Here is a 16194-nt window from a genome sequence, read left to right as displayed (position 1 = left end):
GGCCCCTTTCGTCGGGCTGTCTTGAATATCGCCAGTCTTCTTCCAAAAGCTCCGCCTCTCTTTTCTCAACTGAAAGCAGGTAAATTGCCACCACTAACCTCAGTAAATCTAGCTTCGTTGGGTGAATAAACTATAGGCTGAAAAAGGAGACAGAATTGGATAAAATGGGCTAGGATTTGATGGGCAATAAAATGAACAGCCCGCGAAAGCCCTCACGCCTCCAACACACTACGGACGGAGGACGCCAAGCTAGGGGGGCGGGGTGAGGGGGCGAGTGCGTAAGGGGGCGGGACCTCGTGGTGGAGAATCAATCCTCCTGGGAGGGGGTGAGAGTGTGAGTAGGCGGGGTCTGAGGCGGCCCCGATAGAAGGTTGTGCAAAACCAAGTAGTGGGAGCGAGAGAAACTGTTAGTAGATCTGCTTTTATCTCATTCCTTGATCTCCTACACCCTGCTACGTGTTACAACTGTGCTTTTTTGAACCTTACAGCAGCCCTATTAGGGAGGCTTCCTTAGAAACGTCTTTTTTAAAAGAGCAAAGAGACTGACATTTACTCGTCGTTCTGTACTGGCAGATGCTGGGCTCAATTCTCTGCCAGCCTTAGCAGATCTCCTTCTAACAACCCTCAGTGTAATAGGCACAATAACAACCCACAAATATATCAAGCCCTAATCCCCAGAACCTGTAAATGTTACCTTAAATGGAAACAGTCTTTTCAGATTAAGTTAAAGATTTCCAGATGAAACGACTCTTCTGGATTATCAAAATGGGCCACTAATATGTATAAAATGGATAACTAATAAGAACCTGCTGTATAAAATAAATAAAATTCAAAAAATAAAATTCAAAAAAAAATAAAACCACCAATTTAAAAAAGGGGGGCCCTAAATGCAATCACATGTATCTTTATAAGAGGAAGTTAGAGGGAGATTTGAGAAAAACAGAAGAGGGGAGGCAGTGTAACCACTGGAGCAGAGATTGGAGTGATGCAGCCACAAACCAAGGAATGCCAGCAACCACCAGAAACTGCAGAGGCAAGGAAGGATTCTCTCCTAGCCTTCTGGAGCAGCCCTGTTATGTCTCTGGACACATTGACTTGAGCTCAGTGAAACTGATTTTGGACTTCTGACCCCCGGAGCTGTGAGAGAATAAATTTCTTTGTTTTAAGCCACCAAGTTTGTGGAAATGTTACAGCAGCCATGGGGAACTAATACACCAGGGTAGGTGCTACCATTATTCTCATTTTACAAATGGTAAAACTGAGGCCCACTCTGAGTCACCCAACTCAGAAGGCAGAGCTGACACAGTTCCACGAGGGAGCATTGCCCTTATCCTCTCTATACTGTACAGTAAGGGCCCCAAGGCCATTCAGGTGAGGGGACATAAACTGGGAGGGATTTAGGTCTCTCTGACTGCCATTCAAGCAGTTTTTTACTACATTAACTTCCCTCTATGGCTGCAGGCAATCCATCCCCAGTGAGCAATATAATAGATTGGCAGAGGCCACATCAATGGCAAATACCTCCAATGCCAAATAAAATTCTCTGCTCTCAAACTGGTACTCAGTGAAAAATGAATCAATGAATAAAGGACTTCCTGAATTATTGCATGCTGACCTTCTCTCCTTTGGGCACCCCAAGATGTTCTGTGGCCTTTAACCTCAGTTTCCTTACCTGTAAAGTAGAGATGATAATAATGTACATCTTAGAGAATTATTGTAAGGATTAGAAATATTCTTGCTATTCTCAGACTACCCAGAGGCATTCTGTTCCCATCTCCCAAATGCCACAACTCACCCATCCTGCTTTTTATCCTTGCACACGCACAGGTACCCTGTGCCTTCTCTATGACTGGCTAAACTGTTAGGATAATCTAATGGAAAAGGGAAAACTAGGCCACAGGTACTCATCACAAATGGCATTGGCTGACAGATAAGGAAGATATTTGGAAAATGTTGAAATAGTATATCACAAAATGTAGATATGTGCTTCTCTTGTCTAATTTTAGAGCCAGCCTGAGAGCAGGAATGAGATGGCAGAATTTCCTAGAACTGAAAGACGGGCTGGCCAATAAACATGAAAAAAGCTCTCCATACATTAGAAATTAGGAAGATGCCAATTAAAATTATAATGAAATACATTTTTATACCCACCAGATTGGTAAAAATGTGCAAGTCTGACAAAACCAGATGTTGGCAAGAATGTGGGAGTATAAATTGATACAACCAATTTGGAAAATTATAGCCTTACCTACCTAGAAAGGCAGAGCGTGTGTGTACCGTACTACCCAGCAATTAGGAACCCAGGAATATTCCCCAGAGAAACTCTTACCCCTGTGCACTGGAAGACCAAATAAGAATGTTCTGTTACATTGTTCATTATAACAAAAAAGTGGAAACATCCCAATGTCTATCAATATTAAAACAGGAAAACAATTATAAATTCATACAGTGAAGCACCATACAGCTATGAGAATGCATGAACTACAGCTACATGTATAAACTTGGACAAAAAAATAAATAAACCACAAAAGCATATATACAGTATGGTGTGATTTATATAAAAATGAAAAACAGGATAACCTAAAGAGTATATTATTTAGGCATACATAAATAGATGGTGAAACTAAAGGAAAAGGAATGAGAAACACAAAATCTGAGACTAGTCAGTTCTGAGTGGGATGGAAGGGACGAAGCCTAGGGAGTTGAGATACCCAAAGGGTTTCAAAAATATTGGCAGTGTTCTGCTTTATCTAGTATACCTTTAAGGAAGTTAAGATGAAGTTGAGAAACAAGAGATGAATGTGGCCCTCTTTTTGCGGGGTGAAGGAGACAAACGCTTGGTGGCCTATAGCTGAGTAGAAACACAATCGGAATACTTCACATTAGATTTTGTTTTAAGTTTTTTTTTTCAGAAGGGGCATTTTTAAGAGTTTTATTTAAATTAGAGTCTAATTTATGATTTTCTTCATAGATTCTGGGTTTTATGTTATGTTTTAATAGGTCTTTCACCACGCCAAGTTTTTTTTTTTTAATCACATATACTTCTTACAGGACTTGAATGGATTCTTTTTTTTTCCTCTCCATTTAAATCTCAGATCATTCTGAAATTTGTTTTGGTTTTGAGAGACAGTGAATTAACCAGCTTTATTTTGTTTTCAAACAGCTCTCTAGTGAGCCCAACAAAATTTATAAAATAAACTTCTTTTTCCCCAGAGATTTGAAATACCTTCTTTAGCACATATTAAATTCCCATATATATTTGGGTATATTGCTGAACTATCTATTCCATTGATAGTACTAAACTATTTTAATTATTATAGCTTTATAATACATTTTAATATTTGAAAGTGTTCAATGCTTTTTTTCAAAAATTTCCTGACTATTCTCTCATGTTACTTTTTCTACATGAGCTTTGAATTCTGTCAAGTTCTGAAAAACATTCTTTTGATGTTTTACTAGGAATCAAATGTAATTTATGGGTTAATTTAGGAATTTTTCTATCCAAGATCCGCAGCCTCCATGCAAGTTTTTGAACATGTCAGGCAGTGGTCCACCTTAGATGCAGCAGTTTCCTCTGTTACAGTGTTTTTGCCCCCAGACTCCTGCAGGGCCAGCTTGCTCAGCTCCAACAAGTCTTCCCAGAAAGACCTATCCCTGACTATACTATTCATTATGGTTATTAGATATAAATGTCTCTCCCTGATAAAACATAAATTTCATAGAGCAGAGACTTTTGTGTACTAATATACACCAAGAGCCTTAAACAGTGATTGGCACAGAGCAGACCCTAGATAAATATTTGAAGTTTTCTTTTAATGATAGGAATATCATATATTTATATAATTAATAATATATTATTATATATTATATCTATTGTATCATCTTTTCTTTTTTAAAATAGATACTTCAGTAGAAAAAAATGGGCAAAGAGTAGTAACAAACAATTCAACCAATAGAAACAAAAAACAAAAAGTGAGGAGGGGAGGAGAAATGCAAATTAAAACAACAGTGAAAGCAGGGATATTTTCTCCAAGGAGACTGGCAAAGATTAAAGAAATAAATGATCCGCCCTCATGCTGGCAAAGATTTAGAAAGCTGCCACTCTTAGGCACACCTGTCAGGAATATAAACAGTAGCTTGACAATAAGAATCAAACTTTTAGATATGTATACTCTTTGATCCTGAAATTCCACTCTTGGGATTATTTAAGGAAGTAATCAAGGAAGTATTCTTCTGTTTGTAATACAGAAAATTTGGAAACAACCTAAATGTACAACAATGTGGGACTTGATTAAATAAATTCTGATACCTCCATACAATAGACTACCATGCAAACATTAAAAATGATACTAAATTTTTTAACATGAAAACGTCTACAACATATTGCATGAAAATGAGTTACTAAACAATATACTTAAAATGATTTTTTAAATGCATGTATGTATGTGAGTGTGAAAAAAAGTAAAACGGCTAGGATGGTATACAGCAAAGTGTTAAGTGGTTATATTTGGGTGGTGAGATAATTTTTGTCATTGTACCTTTTGTATTTTACAGAATTGTAATTAGCAGGATTATTTCTATTGTGAGGAAGAACCAATCGTGTTTGGTTCTTCTCCTTGCCTCATCAAACATTGGTAGACAACCTCACTCTTTCATCACCACATAGGTTGTGTAGATCTGTGGGATCATGTTTGCTTTTGTCTGTAAAACATGTAACGTAACACAGAGAAAGTTTCTGAAATGATTGGGCCACTTTCCTGTAACGCTTGTGGGTTAGGCAACAGTTGAGAAAGAGATTTGTCAGATCTGAAATTCTTCCTACATAGATCCTGAAAATACAATGCTGTGTTTGATGACATCTCACACTAGAGCAGCAGAGAGTGGCAGCCTGGTCCATCAACAGATGAATGGATAAAGAAGATGTGAGATACACACACACACACACACACACACACACACAATGGAATACTACTCATCCATTAAAACAATGAAATTTTGCCATTTTCAACAACACAGATGAACTTGGAAGGTATTATGCTGTCAGACAAAGACTGTATATCACTTATATGTGGGATCTAAAAATTAAAACAAGTGGGTAGACCTTCAAAATGGCGAAGGAGTAAGACGTGTAGATCACCTTCCTCCCCACGAATACATCAGAAATACATCTACATGTGGAACAACTCCTACAGAAGATTCCCACACAGAGGATCGGTGCTGACCGGCACTCACCAGCCCGAGAGGCTTGTCTGCTCCCCCGCTGGGGCAGGCGGGGCTGGAGCTGAGGCTCGGGCTTCGGTGAGCACAGGAAGAGGACTGGGGTTGGTGGCGTGAACACAGCCTGCAGGGGCTTAGTGCGCCACGGCTAGCCTGGAGGGAGTCCGGGGAAGGTCTAGAGCTGCCGAAGAGGCAAGAAACGATTGTTTCGCGGTGTGCAAGGAGAGGGGATTCAGAGCACCGCCTAAACGAGCTCCAGAGACAGGCGCGAGCCGCGGCTGTCAACGTGGACCCCAGAGACGGGCATGAGACACTAAGGCTGCTGCTGCCGCCACCAAGAAGCCTGTGTGCAAGCACAGGTCACTCTCCACACCCCTCTTTCGGGGAGCCTGTGCAGCCCGCCACTGCCAGGGTCCCGTGATCCAGGAACAACTTCCCCGGGAGAACGCATGGCGCGCCTCGGGCTGGTGCAACGTCCCGCCGGCCTCTGCCGCCACAGGCTCGCCCCGCATCCATGCCCCTCTCTCCCCGCGGCCTGAGTGAGCCAGAGCCCCGAAGCAGCTGCTCCTTTACCCTGTCCTGTCTGAGCAAAGAATAGACGCCCTCAGGCAACCTACACGCGGAGGCGGGGCCAAATCCAAAACTGAGCCCCCGGAGCTGTGCGAACAAAGAAGAGAAAGGGAAATTTCTCCCAGTGGCCTCAGGAGCAGCGGATTAAATCTCCACAATCAACTTCATGTAACCAGCATCTCTGGAATACCTGAATAGACAACAAAGCATCCCAGAATTGAGGAGGTGGACTTTGGGAGCAAAGGTATATTATTTTTTTTCTTTTTCTCTTTTTGTGAGTGTGTATGTGTATGCTTCTTTGTGTGATTTTGTCTGTATAGCTTTGCTTTTACCATTTGTCCTAGGGTCCTGTCTGTCCGTTTTTTGTTTTGTTGGTTTTTTTTTTTTTTTTTTGGTTTTTGGTGGGGTTTTTTTGTATAGTTTTTAGCACTTGTTATCATAGGCGGATTTGTTTGTTTCTTGGTTTGTTTGCTCTCTTCTTTCTTCTTTTTAAATTACTTTTCAATTTTTAAAATTTTTATTACTTATTTTTTATTTTAATAACTTTATTTCATACTATTTTATTTTATTATTTATTTTTTTCTCCCTTTTCTTCTGAGCCGTGTGGCTGACAGGGTCTTGGTGCTCCAGTCGGGTGTCAGGCCTGTGCCTCTGAGGTGGGAGAACCCAGTTCAGGACATTGGTCCACCAGAGACCTCCCAGCTCCACGTAATATCAAACAGCAGAAGCTCTCGCAGAGATTGCGATCTCAACACTAAGACCCAGCTCCACTCAATGACCAGCAAGCTACAGGGCTGGACACCCCATGCCAAACAACTAGCAAGACAGGAACACAACCCCACCCATTAGCAGAGAGCCTGCTTAAAATCATAATAAGGTTATAGACACCCCAAAACACACCACCGGACGCGGTCCTACCCACCAGAAACACAAGATCCAGCCTCATCCACCAGAACACAGGCACTAGTTCCCTCCACCAGGAAGCCTACACAAACCACAGAACCAACCTTAGGCACAGAGGGCAGACACCAAAAACAACAGGAACTACGAACCTGCAGCCTGCAAAAAGGAGACCCCAAACACAGTAAGATAAGCAAAATGAGAAGACACAGAAACACACATCAGATGAACGAGCAAGGTAAAAACCCACCAGACTAAACAAATGAAGAGGAAATAGGCAGTCTACCTGAAAAAGAATTCAGAGTAATGATAGTAAAGATGATCCGAAATCTTGGAAACTGAATGCAGAAAATACATGAACTGTTTAACAAGGACCTAGAAGAACTAAAGAGCAAACAAACAATGATGAACAACACAATAAATGAAATTAAAAATTCTCTAGAAGGAATCAATAGCAGAATAACTGAGGCAGAAGAATGGATAAGTGACCTGGAAGATAAAATAGTGGAAATAACTACCACAGAGCAGAATAAAGAAAAAAGAATGAAAAGAATTGAGGACAGTCACAGAGACCTCTGGGACAACATTAAACACACCAACATTCGAATTATAGGGGTCCCAGAAGAAGAAGAGAAAAAAAAAGGACTGAGAAAATATTTGAAGAGATTATAGTTGAAAACTTCCCTAATATGGGAAAGGAAAGAGTCAATCAAGTCCAGGAAGTACAGAGAGTCCCATACAGGATAAATCCAAGGAGAAACACGCCAAGACACATATTAACCAAACTATCAAAAATTAAACACAAAGAAAAAATATTAAAAGCAGCAAGGGAAAAGCAACAAATAACATACAAGGGAATCCCCATAAGGTTAACAGCTGATCATTCAGCAGAAATTCTGCAAGCCAGAAGGGAGTGTCAGGACATATTTAAAGTGATGAAAGGGAAAAACCTACAACCAAGATTACTCTACCCAGCAAGGATCTCATTCAGATTCGATGGAGAAATTAAAACCTTTACAGACAAGCAAAAGCTAAGAGAATTCAGCACCACCAAACCAGCTTTACAACAAATGCTAAAGGAACTTCTCTAGGCAGGGAACACAGGAGAAGGAAAAGACCTACAATAACAAACCCAAAACAATTAAGAAGATGGTAAGAGGAACATACATATCAATAATTACCTTAAATGTAAATGGATTAAATGCTCCCACCAAAAGACATAGACTGACTGAATGGATACAAAAACAAGACCGTGCTGTCTACAAGAGACCCACTTCAGACCTAGGGACACATACAGACTGAAAGTGAGAGGTTGGAAAAAGACATTGCATGCAAATGGAAATCAAAAGAAAGGTGGAGTAGCAATTCTCATATCAGATAAAATAGACTTTAAAATAAAGACTATTACAAGAGACAAAGAGGACACTACATAATGATCAAGGGATCAATCCAAGAAGAAGATATAACAATAGTAAATACTTATGCACCCAACATGGGAGCACCTAAATACATAAGGCAAATACTAACAGCCATAAAAGGGGAAATTGACAGTAACACAATCATAGTATGGGACTTTAACACCCCACTTTCACCAATGGACAGATCATCCAAAATGAAAATAAATAAGGAAACACAAGTTTTAAATGATACATTAAGCAAGATGGACTTAATTTATATTTATAGGACATTCCATCCAAAAACAACAGAATATACTTTCTTCTCAAGTGCTCATGGAACATCCTCCTGGATAGATCATATCTTGGGTCACAAATCAACCCTTAGTAAATTTAAGAAAATTGAAATCATATCAAGTATCTTTTCCAACCACAACGCTGTGAGACTAGACATCAATTACAGGGAAATGTGTAAAAAATTCAAACACATGGAGGCTAAACAATACAATACTTAACCAAGAGATCACTGAAGAAATCAAAGAGGAAATTTAAAAAAAAAATACCTAGAGGGCTTCCCTGGTGGCGCAGTGGTTGAGAGTCCGCCTGCCAATGCAGGGGACACGGTTTCGTGCCCCGGTCCGGGAAGATCCCACATGCCGCCGAGTGGCTGGGCCCGTGAGCCATGGCCGCTGAGCCGTTGCGTCTGGAGCCTGTGCTCCGCAACAGGAGAGGCCACAACAGTGAGAGGCCCGCATACTGCAAAAAAAAAATAAAATAAAAAATAACCATATGCAAAAATTCTGATTAGGGAAAAAATAATAAAGTGGTAAGCTTTTATGTCTGTAATTTCTTCTCCAAAAACAAACATTGTCCAGTTCCTTATCCATAAAGTGAGGGTAGGACCTCTCCGGATGGTTTGGGGATAAAGTATGTTGAAACAATTTGAAACATGTTAAATACTTTTGAATATTAGACATTTATATTCCAGGTAACAATCCAAGTGATCTGAGACTATTAATTCTCTCTGGTATTAAGCTTAGTAAAAGTGGAGTTGCTGCTGTAAACTGAGGTGATAGATGATACAATTTACAATAACTGAGTTTGTTGTAATTGCTATGTATCCAAAAGGAGTTCTGTTCTGGCTGAAATCTTTTATGCGTTTCCTGTAAGTCTCCTGGGGCATTCTAATCCCTTTGTAGATTACCCTGAAATTTTTAGGACTACATTAGAGTTTGGACTTTATCTTAAAAAATATTTTAAGCAGAGAAATGACATGATTGACTTGGTATTTTGGAAAGGTCACTTTGGGTGCATTGTGGAGAAGGGATTAGGTGTGGTAGTTCAAGGGGCAAAACTCAAGGCACAGAAATCACTTAGGAGGTTGCAATAATCCAGAGGAGAAATGATAGCAGCCAGGCTGGGGAAATGGCATGTGTTGGGGAAAAAAGTAATAATAATAGATCCGAAGAATCAACAGGTCCTATACCAAGTAGCCATAAACAACCAGAAAGATACAAACATGAGTGAAAGCCCGTCCATTGGATTGGACCTTCTTGGAAACTGGAAGTAAATGATGGAGCCTGCTTTGCCACGCCTCCAAGGACACTGCTGTTTGAGTTGCTGACTGCTTCATTCAAGAGCCTGTCCTGGACCCAAGTTGGTTGCAGTAGGCATTCCCAGTCACTTTCCCCTAGTTTTTCCCTTGTTTGGGTTGCTGGGGCCCCAGTTAGGTTCTCAGGCCGGGTGCAAACAAAAGGGGGGAGAGGTTCATGAGAAAAGAAAGGACATTTCATAAATATTAGTGATTACCGTAATAATTTCTCAGAGTGATTGTTCATAGTATTATAAAAGTTTAAAAGAGCAGCTATGGAAGCACCTGTTTTGTAGAGCAAGTAACAAATATTAACATTAACTAATGGAAAGATAAAAATTGAACCTATATCAATGGAGCTTTTAAAGGAGAATGTGAAAAGAAAGCACAGTATACAGAGTCTGAGAACTTGTATGTGCCTATAGCAACAAGAAAACACAGAGGAAAGGTAAACTTCAGACCATTATCATGGTGGCTACAAAGTCTCACTCTCTTGGGAAAGACTCCTGAAACTTTGCCCAGAACAAACATACTCCAGCCCTGTCAGATTGATAACATAGTTCATTGAGGAGAAAATCAGAAAACAGAGGGGCCTGGGCAAATTTCTTGAACTTTGTTCAGAAGAGCCTTGAGAATAGAATTTCGTGAAGGACATTCCATCGAAATTAACATAGTGATGGTCCTCTATTTGACTTTAACCCAAGCCAGTCACTCTCAATGAATTATGGTAACTGTCATGGTTGGGTTCACAGTTTATGTGGTGTGTGTGTGAATGAGAGAGAAATATTTATCTTTATGACTAAGGCATCTTATGAAAACCAGAACAGTGACCTTTGTCCTAAACTGTCCCCTTTAAGGACTCTCAATCTAGAGAGAATGCTGTTTCCTTTTAAACTGAATGACAGGCACATTTTAACTTAAACTACAGTAAAATAGAAAAATGTCATCTTCTTGTTAGTAGAAGTTAGCTATGGTAAAATGCACAGGAAACAAAATAAAAAAAGGAAGTGATTTTTAGTTATTCATTTCCAAGGATAGGCTTTTGTAATCTATAAGGCAATCTAAACGATCACCTTCTCATTCCTTAATTAGAGTTGAGAAGTGGAAAGAGGAACCACACTCGATTGCCGGAATCTCAGATCTTCAAGCCAGACAGTGTTGATTTCCTTTCACCATGGCCACTTCAGGACTTAACCACGGCAGAGGTGCTTTATAAATTTTTGTTGAATTATTGAAAAGTTATGCATGTTTTATTCACTCATATGTACCCAAAGCCAAGCACATAGTATATGACTGGTAAATATCAATATTTGTAGACTGAATGAATAACTAACCCCAACCCAAACCATGACAAAGTTGGTCCTCTGCATTCTTCTACCAGAGGTTCAGTGACCGGTTCCTCTGTTTCAACATCCCCTTCCTCCCTCGTGGTATCATTTGAGGAAGAGCTTAATATAGCAGTTACTTGCTCAGGCTCTAGAAACAGACAAGCCTATTTTCAAAAAACAGAAACTTAGTTTTACTACCTACTAGGTGAACAATTAGTTTGACCTCTAGCCTCACTATCTTTACTGGTAAAAGGAATAATAGTACCTACCCTGGAGAGTTGCTGTGAGGCTTAAATCAAACACAGCACAGAAAGCATGTAGCCCAGTACCTGGTAGATGGTAAGCACTGAGTAAAGTGTATATATCACATATAGTTTTTTAACTGCAACCCTGTTTAAACTTTGTATTTCTCCAAATATTAGCCTACCCACCACCACCAAAAAAAAAAAAAAAATGTGGTTTTCAACCTGGGTTTTGCCGATCCCTCAGAGGTTCTGTAACTGTTTGATATCAGTTTCATTTTGCTAAAGATACACCTTGGGAAGGAGGAAGATACTGAGAAGGTGGGAGTCAGGATCCCCCTTCATTTCCAACAAGAGCAGATTCACTTTGATTTCTTTTATGAATTGGAGTTATTTGAAGATTAAAAAAAATCCCCCTGCTAAAGTCAAAGTTTGAAACCATGATCCTACATGACATTGCTTCTGCTCATCTGTTGTTTGTTTGTTTTTTTATTTTTATTATTATTTTTTTGCGGTATGCGGGCCTCTCACTGCTGTGGCCTCTCCCGTTGCGGGGCACAGGCTCTGGACGCGCAGGCTCAGCGGCCATGGCTCACAGGCCCAGCCGCTCCGCGGCATGTGGGATCTCCCCGGACCGGGGCATGAACCCGTGTCCCCTGCATCGGCAGGCGAACTCTCAACCACTGCGCCACCAGGGAAGCCCTGCTCATCTGTTTTAGTACAGTTGTAAAGAGATCTAGGTCTACTCCTTGCCAGTAACTGGCTGGGGTACCTTGGACAAATCCCTCATCTTCTCTGCTGTAAGCTCCCTATTCCACAAAATGTGTAGTTTGGAAAGAAAACGTGTAAGGTTCATGTTTTCCTATTAGTTTTATTTCTAGAGATCAACAAAACTTCTACAGAAAAGTTGTTTTGAATAGCTTGTTGAATTAAAACGTTTTGAATAGCTTGTTGAATTAAAAGTTTCTCACCATTTAACTCCAATAATCATTTAACTCCAATAACCTGGTACACAAATAAACATGTGTTGACTGTTAAACAAATGAGTGAATGATTGATTTAGTTGCTCATTAAAATGGTGATGGACCCTCATGGGTCCCTGCTTTGCTTAAAGGAGCTGTGATGGGGTATGACAGTTCTTTTCTACCTGCTGAGGGCGCGAGGACGATGACAAGAGCATGAATCAGATGAGTTAGCTCCAGGTGACTCGGAGCAGGAGTTCCGGGTGTGCTGCTCTTCTTATCTCCTAATAGACTGTGAACCCAATTAATCAATCCATCCTGCCATTCACATCTCCCAGGCTTATGTCAAATCCATCTCTAGTCTCCTTTGCTAACACAGTAGACCAAGCCACCATCCTCTACTCTCACCTTACAACAGCCTCCTTAGGGTCTCCCTACTTCCACTCTTGTTACCTCCAATCTCTTCTAATTAGGTGCTCATTCTCTATCACTGGAACTTGCATGTTTCTTTCAGGGCACTAGCACACATTTGGTTTATTTTCTGTTTCTCTCACTGGACCGTGAACCCCATGAGGACAGAGACCTTTCTTATTCATCCCAACTTATTCAGCCCATCTCCACTCCTCACCTAGTGCTTAGCACATACCAGCCTTTCCATAAATAATCAATGAATGAATGCGTGTGAATTCTCAAAGGCTCAGAGACCCTGTCTTAATTCACCTTTGTGTTATCAGCACACAGGGCAATGTCCGGTACAAAGCAGGAATTCCCTACATATTTTTTCCACGTGTGGGTCAACAGATGAAGGGATGACTCCTTTCCAGGTTTTAGACAACAAAACCGTATTTGAATCTTCACTCTGCCAGCTGTGTGACTTTGAGCCTGGCCTTCATTAACTCCCAAAGGCTGGTGAAAGGCTCTGCACAATGTCTGACACGGTGTGTACTCAACGCATCCCCACTACCAGTGGGGTAAGGTGCAGGGAAGAAATCTAGAAGAATCTAGAAGAGAAGAGGGAGGGGCGGGGCGAGAAGCTCCTTGCCAATACTGCGTTCTACGGCCGCCCGCCGGCTGGCCCTCCCGGCTCGCCTTCCGCCCCTCCCCCGCCCGCCGCCGTCACCCGGGAAACGGGACGCTATCGCCCGCCCGCCGACCTAAGTGAGTTTCATGGCAGCCACGAAGAAAGCAGTTTTGGGGCAGTTGGTGGGAGCAGTGGACCAGGGCACAAGCTCGACGCGCTTTTTGGTTTTCAATCCAAAAACAGCCGAACTACTTAGTCATCATCAAGTGGAAATAAAACAAGAGTTTCCAAAAGAAGGATGGGTGGAACAAGACCCTAAGGAAATCCTGCAGTCCGTCTATGAGTGTATAGAGAAAACGTGTGAGAAGCTTGGACAGCTCAATATTTCCAACATAAAAACTATTGGTATCAGTAACCAGAGGGAGACCACTGTGGTCTGGGACAAGTTAATTGGAGAACCTCTCTACAATGCTGTGGTGTGGCTTGATCTAAGAACCGAATCTACCGTTGAGAATCTTCGTAAAAGCATTCCAGTAAATAATAACTTTGTCAAGACCAAGACAGGCCTTCCACTTAGCACTTACTTCAGTGCAGTGAAACTTCGTTGGCTCCTTGCCAACGTGAGAAAAGTTCAAAAGGCAGTTGAAGAAGATAGAGCTCTTTTTGGGGCCATTGATTCATGGCCTATTTGGAGCTTGACAGGAGGAGCCAGTGGAGGCGTCCATTGTACGGATGTAACAAATGCAAGCAGGACGATGCTTTTCAACATTCATTCTTTGGAATGGGATAAAGAGCTCTGTGAATTTTTTGAAGTTCCAATGAAAATTCTTCCAAATGTCCGGAGTTCTTCTGAGATATATGGCCTAATGAAAGCTGGGGCCTTGGAAGGTGTGCCAATATCTGGGTGTTTGGGGGACCAATCTGCTGCATTGGTGGGACAACTATGCTTCCAGGATGGACAAGCCAAAAACACGTATGGAACAGGCTGTTTCTTACTATGTAATACAGGCCATAAGTGTATATTTTCTGAACATGGCCTTCTGACCACAGTGGCTTACACACTCGGCAGAGACAAACCAGTACATTATGCATTAGAAGGTTCGGTAGCTATAGCCGGTGCTGTTGTCCGCTGGCTCAGAGACAATCTTGGAATTATAAAGACCTCAGAGGAAATTGAAAAACTTGCTAAAGAAGTAGGTTCCTCTTATGGCTGCTATTTTGTCCCAGCCTTTTCAGGGCTATATGCACCTTATTGGGAGCCCAGTGCAAGAGGGATCATCTGCGGGCTCACTCAATTCACCAATAAATGCCATATTGCTTTTGCTTCATTAGAAGCTCTTTGTTTCCAAACCCGAGAGATTTTGGATGCCATGAACCGGGACTGTGGAATTCCACTCAGCCATTTGCAGGTAGACAGAGGAATGACCAACAACAAAATTCTTATGCAGCTACAAGCAGACATTCTGTATATCCCAGTAGTGAAGCCCTCGATGCCTGAAACAACTGCCCTGGGAGCTGCCATGGCAGCCGGGGCTGCAGAAGGGGTTGGCGTTTGGAGTCTCGAGCCTGAGGATTCGTCAGTTGTCACCATGGAGCGGTTTGAACCTCAGATCAATGCCAAGGAAAGTGAAATTCGTTATTCTACATGGAAGAAAGCTGAAGTCCATGGGTTGGATTAGCACTCAGTCTTCGTAAAATGGTGACCCTAGCATCTTCAGTAGTTTACCCTTGGGCTTTTTTATAGTGAGTAGTGTGGTAATGTTAATCGGAGCAAGGTACCTATCAGGTGTGCCATAAATAATTCCAAGTCATGGATTCCAAAGATGCGAGCTCTTTACCTAACAAGAGAATTCAGTGATTCTGTCTCTTAATGTGCTGACACTATTCATAGACTCTGATTTTATTTATAAGCCACTTGCTGCATGACCCTCCAAGTAGACCTGTGGCTTGAAATAAAGAAAATGCGGCACACACAAAAAAAGTGATTTCTCAATTAGGAACAAAAAAAACAACCGCAAGTTTTGCATACAAAAAGTCACAAACAACTCCCCTGAACTACCCAGTGGTTGTTATTTTTATCCAACTTTCTATTAAAATGTTGAAGGAGAAAGGGGCATGGTGGGGGGATGGGTAGTCAACTCTGTTGTTTTGCCCTCTTCCAGATCCCTTCTAGCAATGACTTGACAGCTACCTGCCACTTGGTGTTGGTCATCTATACAGGAAGATTTACAAAGAAAATATAGTGGGTGCTCACAGCATGAGGCACAATTTAGAATCCATCCATTTATTTAACACATCATAATTGAAACCCTTCACTGGCAAATCTTAGGGTAAAGACTTGAACCCTAAACACAGCCTGCAAGGATCTGGTCCTTGGCTACCATTTTTGACTCATTTCACTCCATTCTCCTCCTTGTTCCCTGAGCTCCCACTATATTGGTCTTCTTTGAGTTTCAGCCACAGGACCTTTGCACATGTGCTTCCCTTTGCTTGAATTACATTCACCGTTATAATTAAAGTCAAGGTCACTTCTTCTGAGACTGACCTTCCAGTCTATGTCCTAGAACCTTCTCATTTATTCATAGTAGCATTTCACTTTGCAATTACACACCCAATTGTGTGGTTATTTTCTTTATGTTTCTCCCCCCCCCCCCATAATTTGTACCCTCTGAGAATCGATGAATGATTTGGTTACTGAGTGTATCCCCAGCGCCCAGGATGGTTCCCGGCACGTGGGAGGTATTCAATAAATGTCCTTTGAATGAATAAGCGAAAGTTTTCCAGGATTCGTCTAGGAATCTGAGACACAAAGATGAGGAGGCCCCAGAGTTTGGGGGTGGTGTGGGGAACACAGACCAACAAACAGATGGGTACCAAGCTCCAGAGAAGCTAACTCCTGCGCCTTCCTCCAGCTGGTGGGAGATCCTAACCCTTCCCCAGCTGCAGACATCCTCGGAGGAAGAGGTGGG

General features: G+C 41.5%; 1 protein-coding gene across 1 annotated transcript; it reads left to right on the top strand.

Annotated features, from left to right (window-relative positions):
- Positions 1-13371: 13371 nt before the first annotated feature.
- LOC309809399 (glycerol kinase-like) lies at positions 13372-14904 on the top strand (the record flags this gene model as incomplete). The annotated part of the gene is made up of 1 exon (XM_082630453.1): positions 13372-14904. One exon carries the CDS (start codon positions 13372-13374, stop codon positions 14902-14904), a length of 1533 nt encoding a protein of 510 aa, XP_082486579.1.
- Positions 14905-16194: the final 1290 nt, after the last annotated feature.

Source organism: Mesoplodon mirus (genome assembly GCF_964341445.2).
Source record: "Mesoplodon mirus genome assembly, chromosome: 8".
Taxonomy (NCBI): Eukaryota; Metazoa; Chordata; class Mammalia; order Artiodactyla; family Ziphiidae; genus Mesoplodon; species Mesoplodon mirus.
Note: the sequence above shows the minus strand (reverse complement) of the source record. Positions and strands in the feature narration are given on the sequence as shown.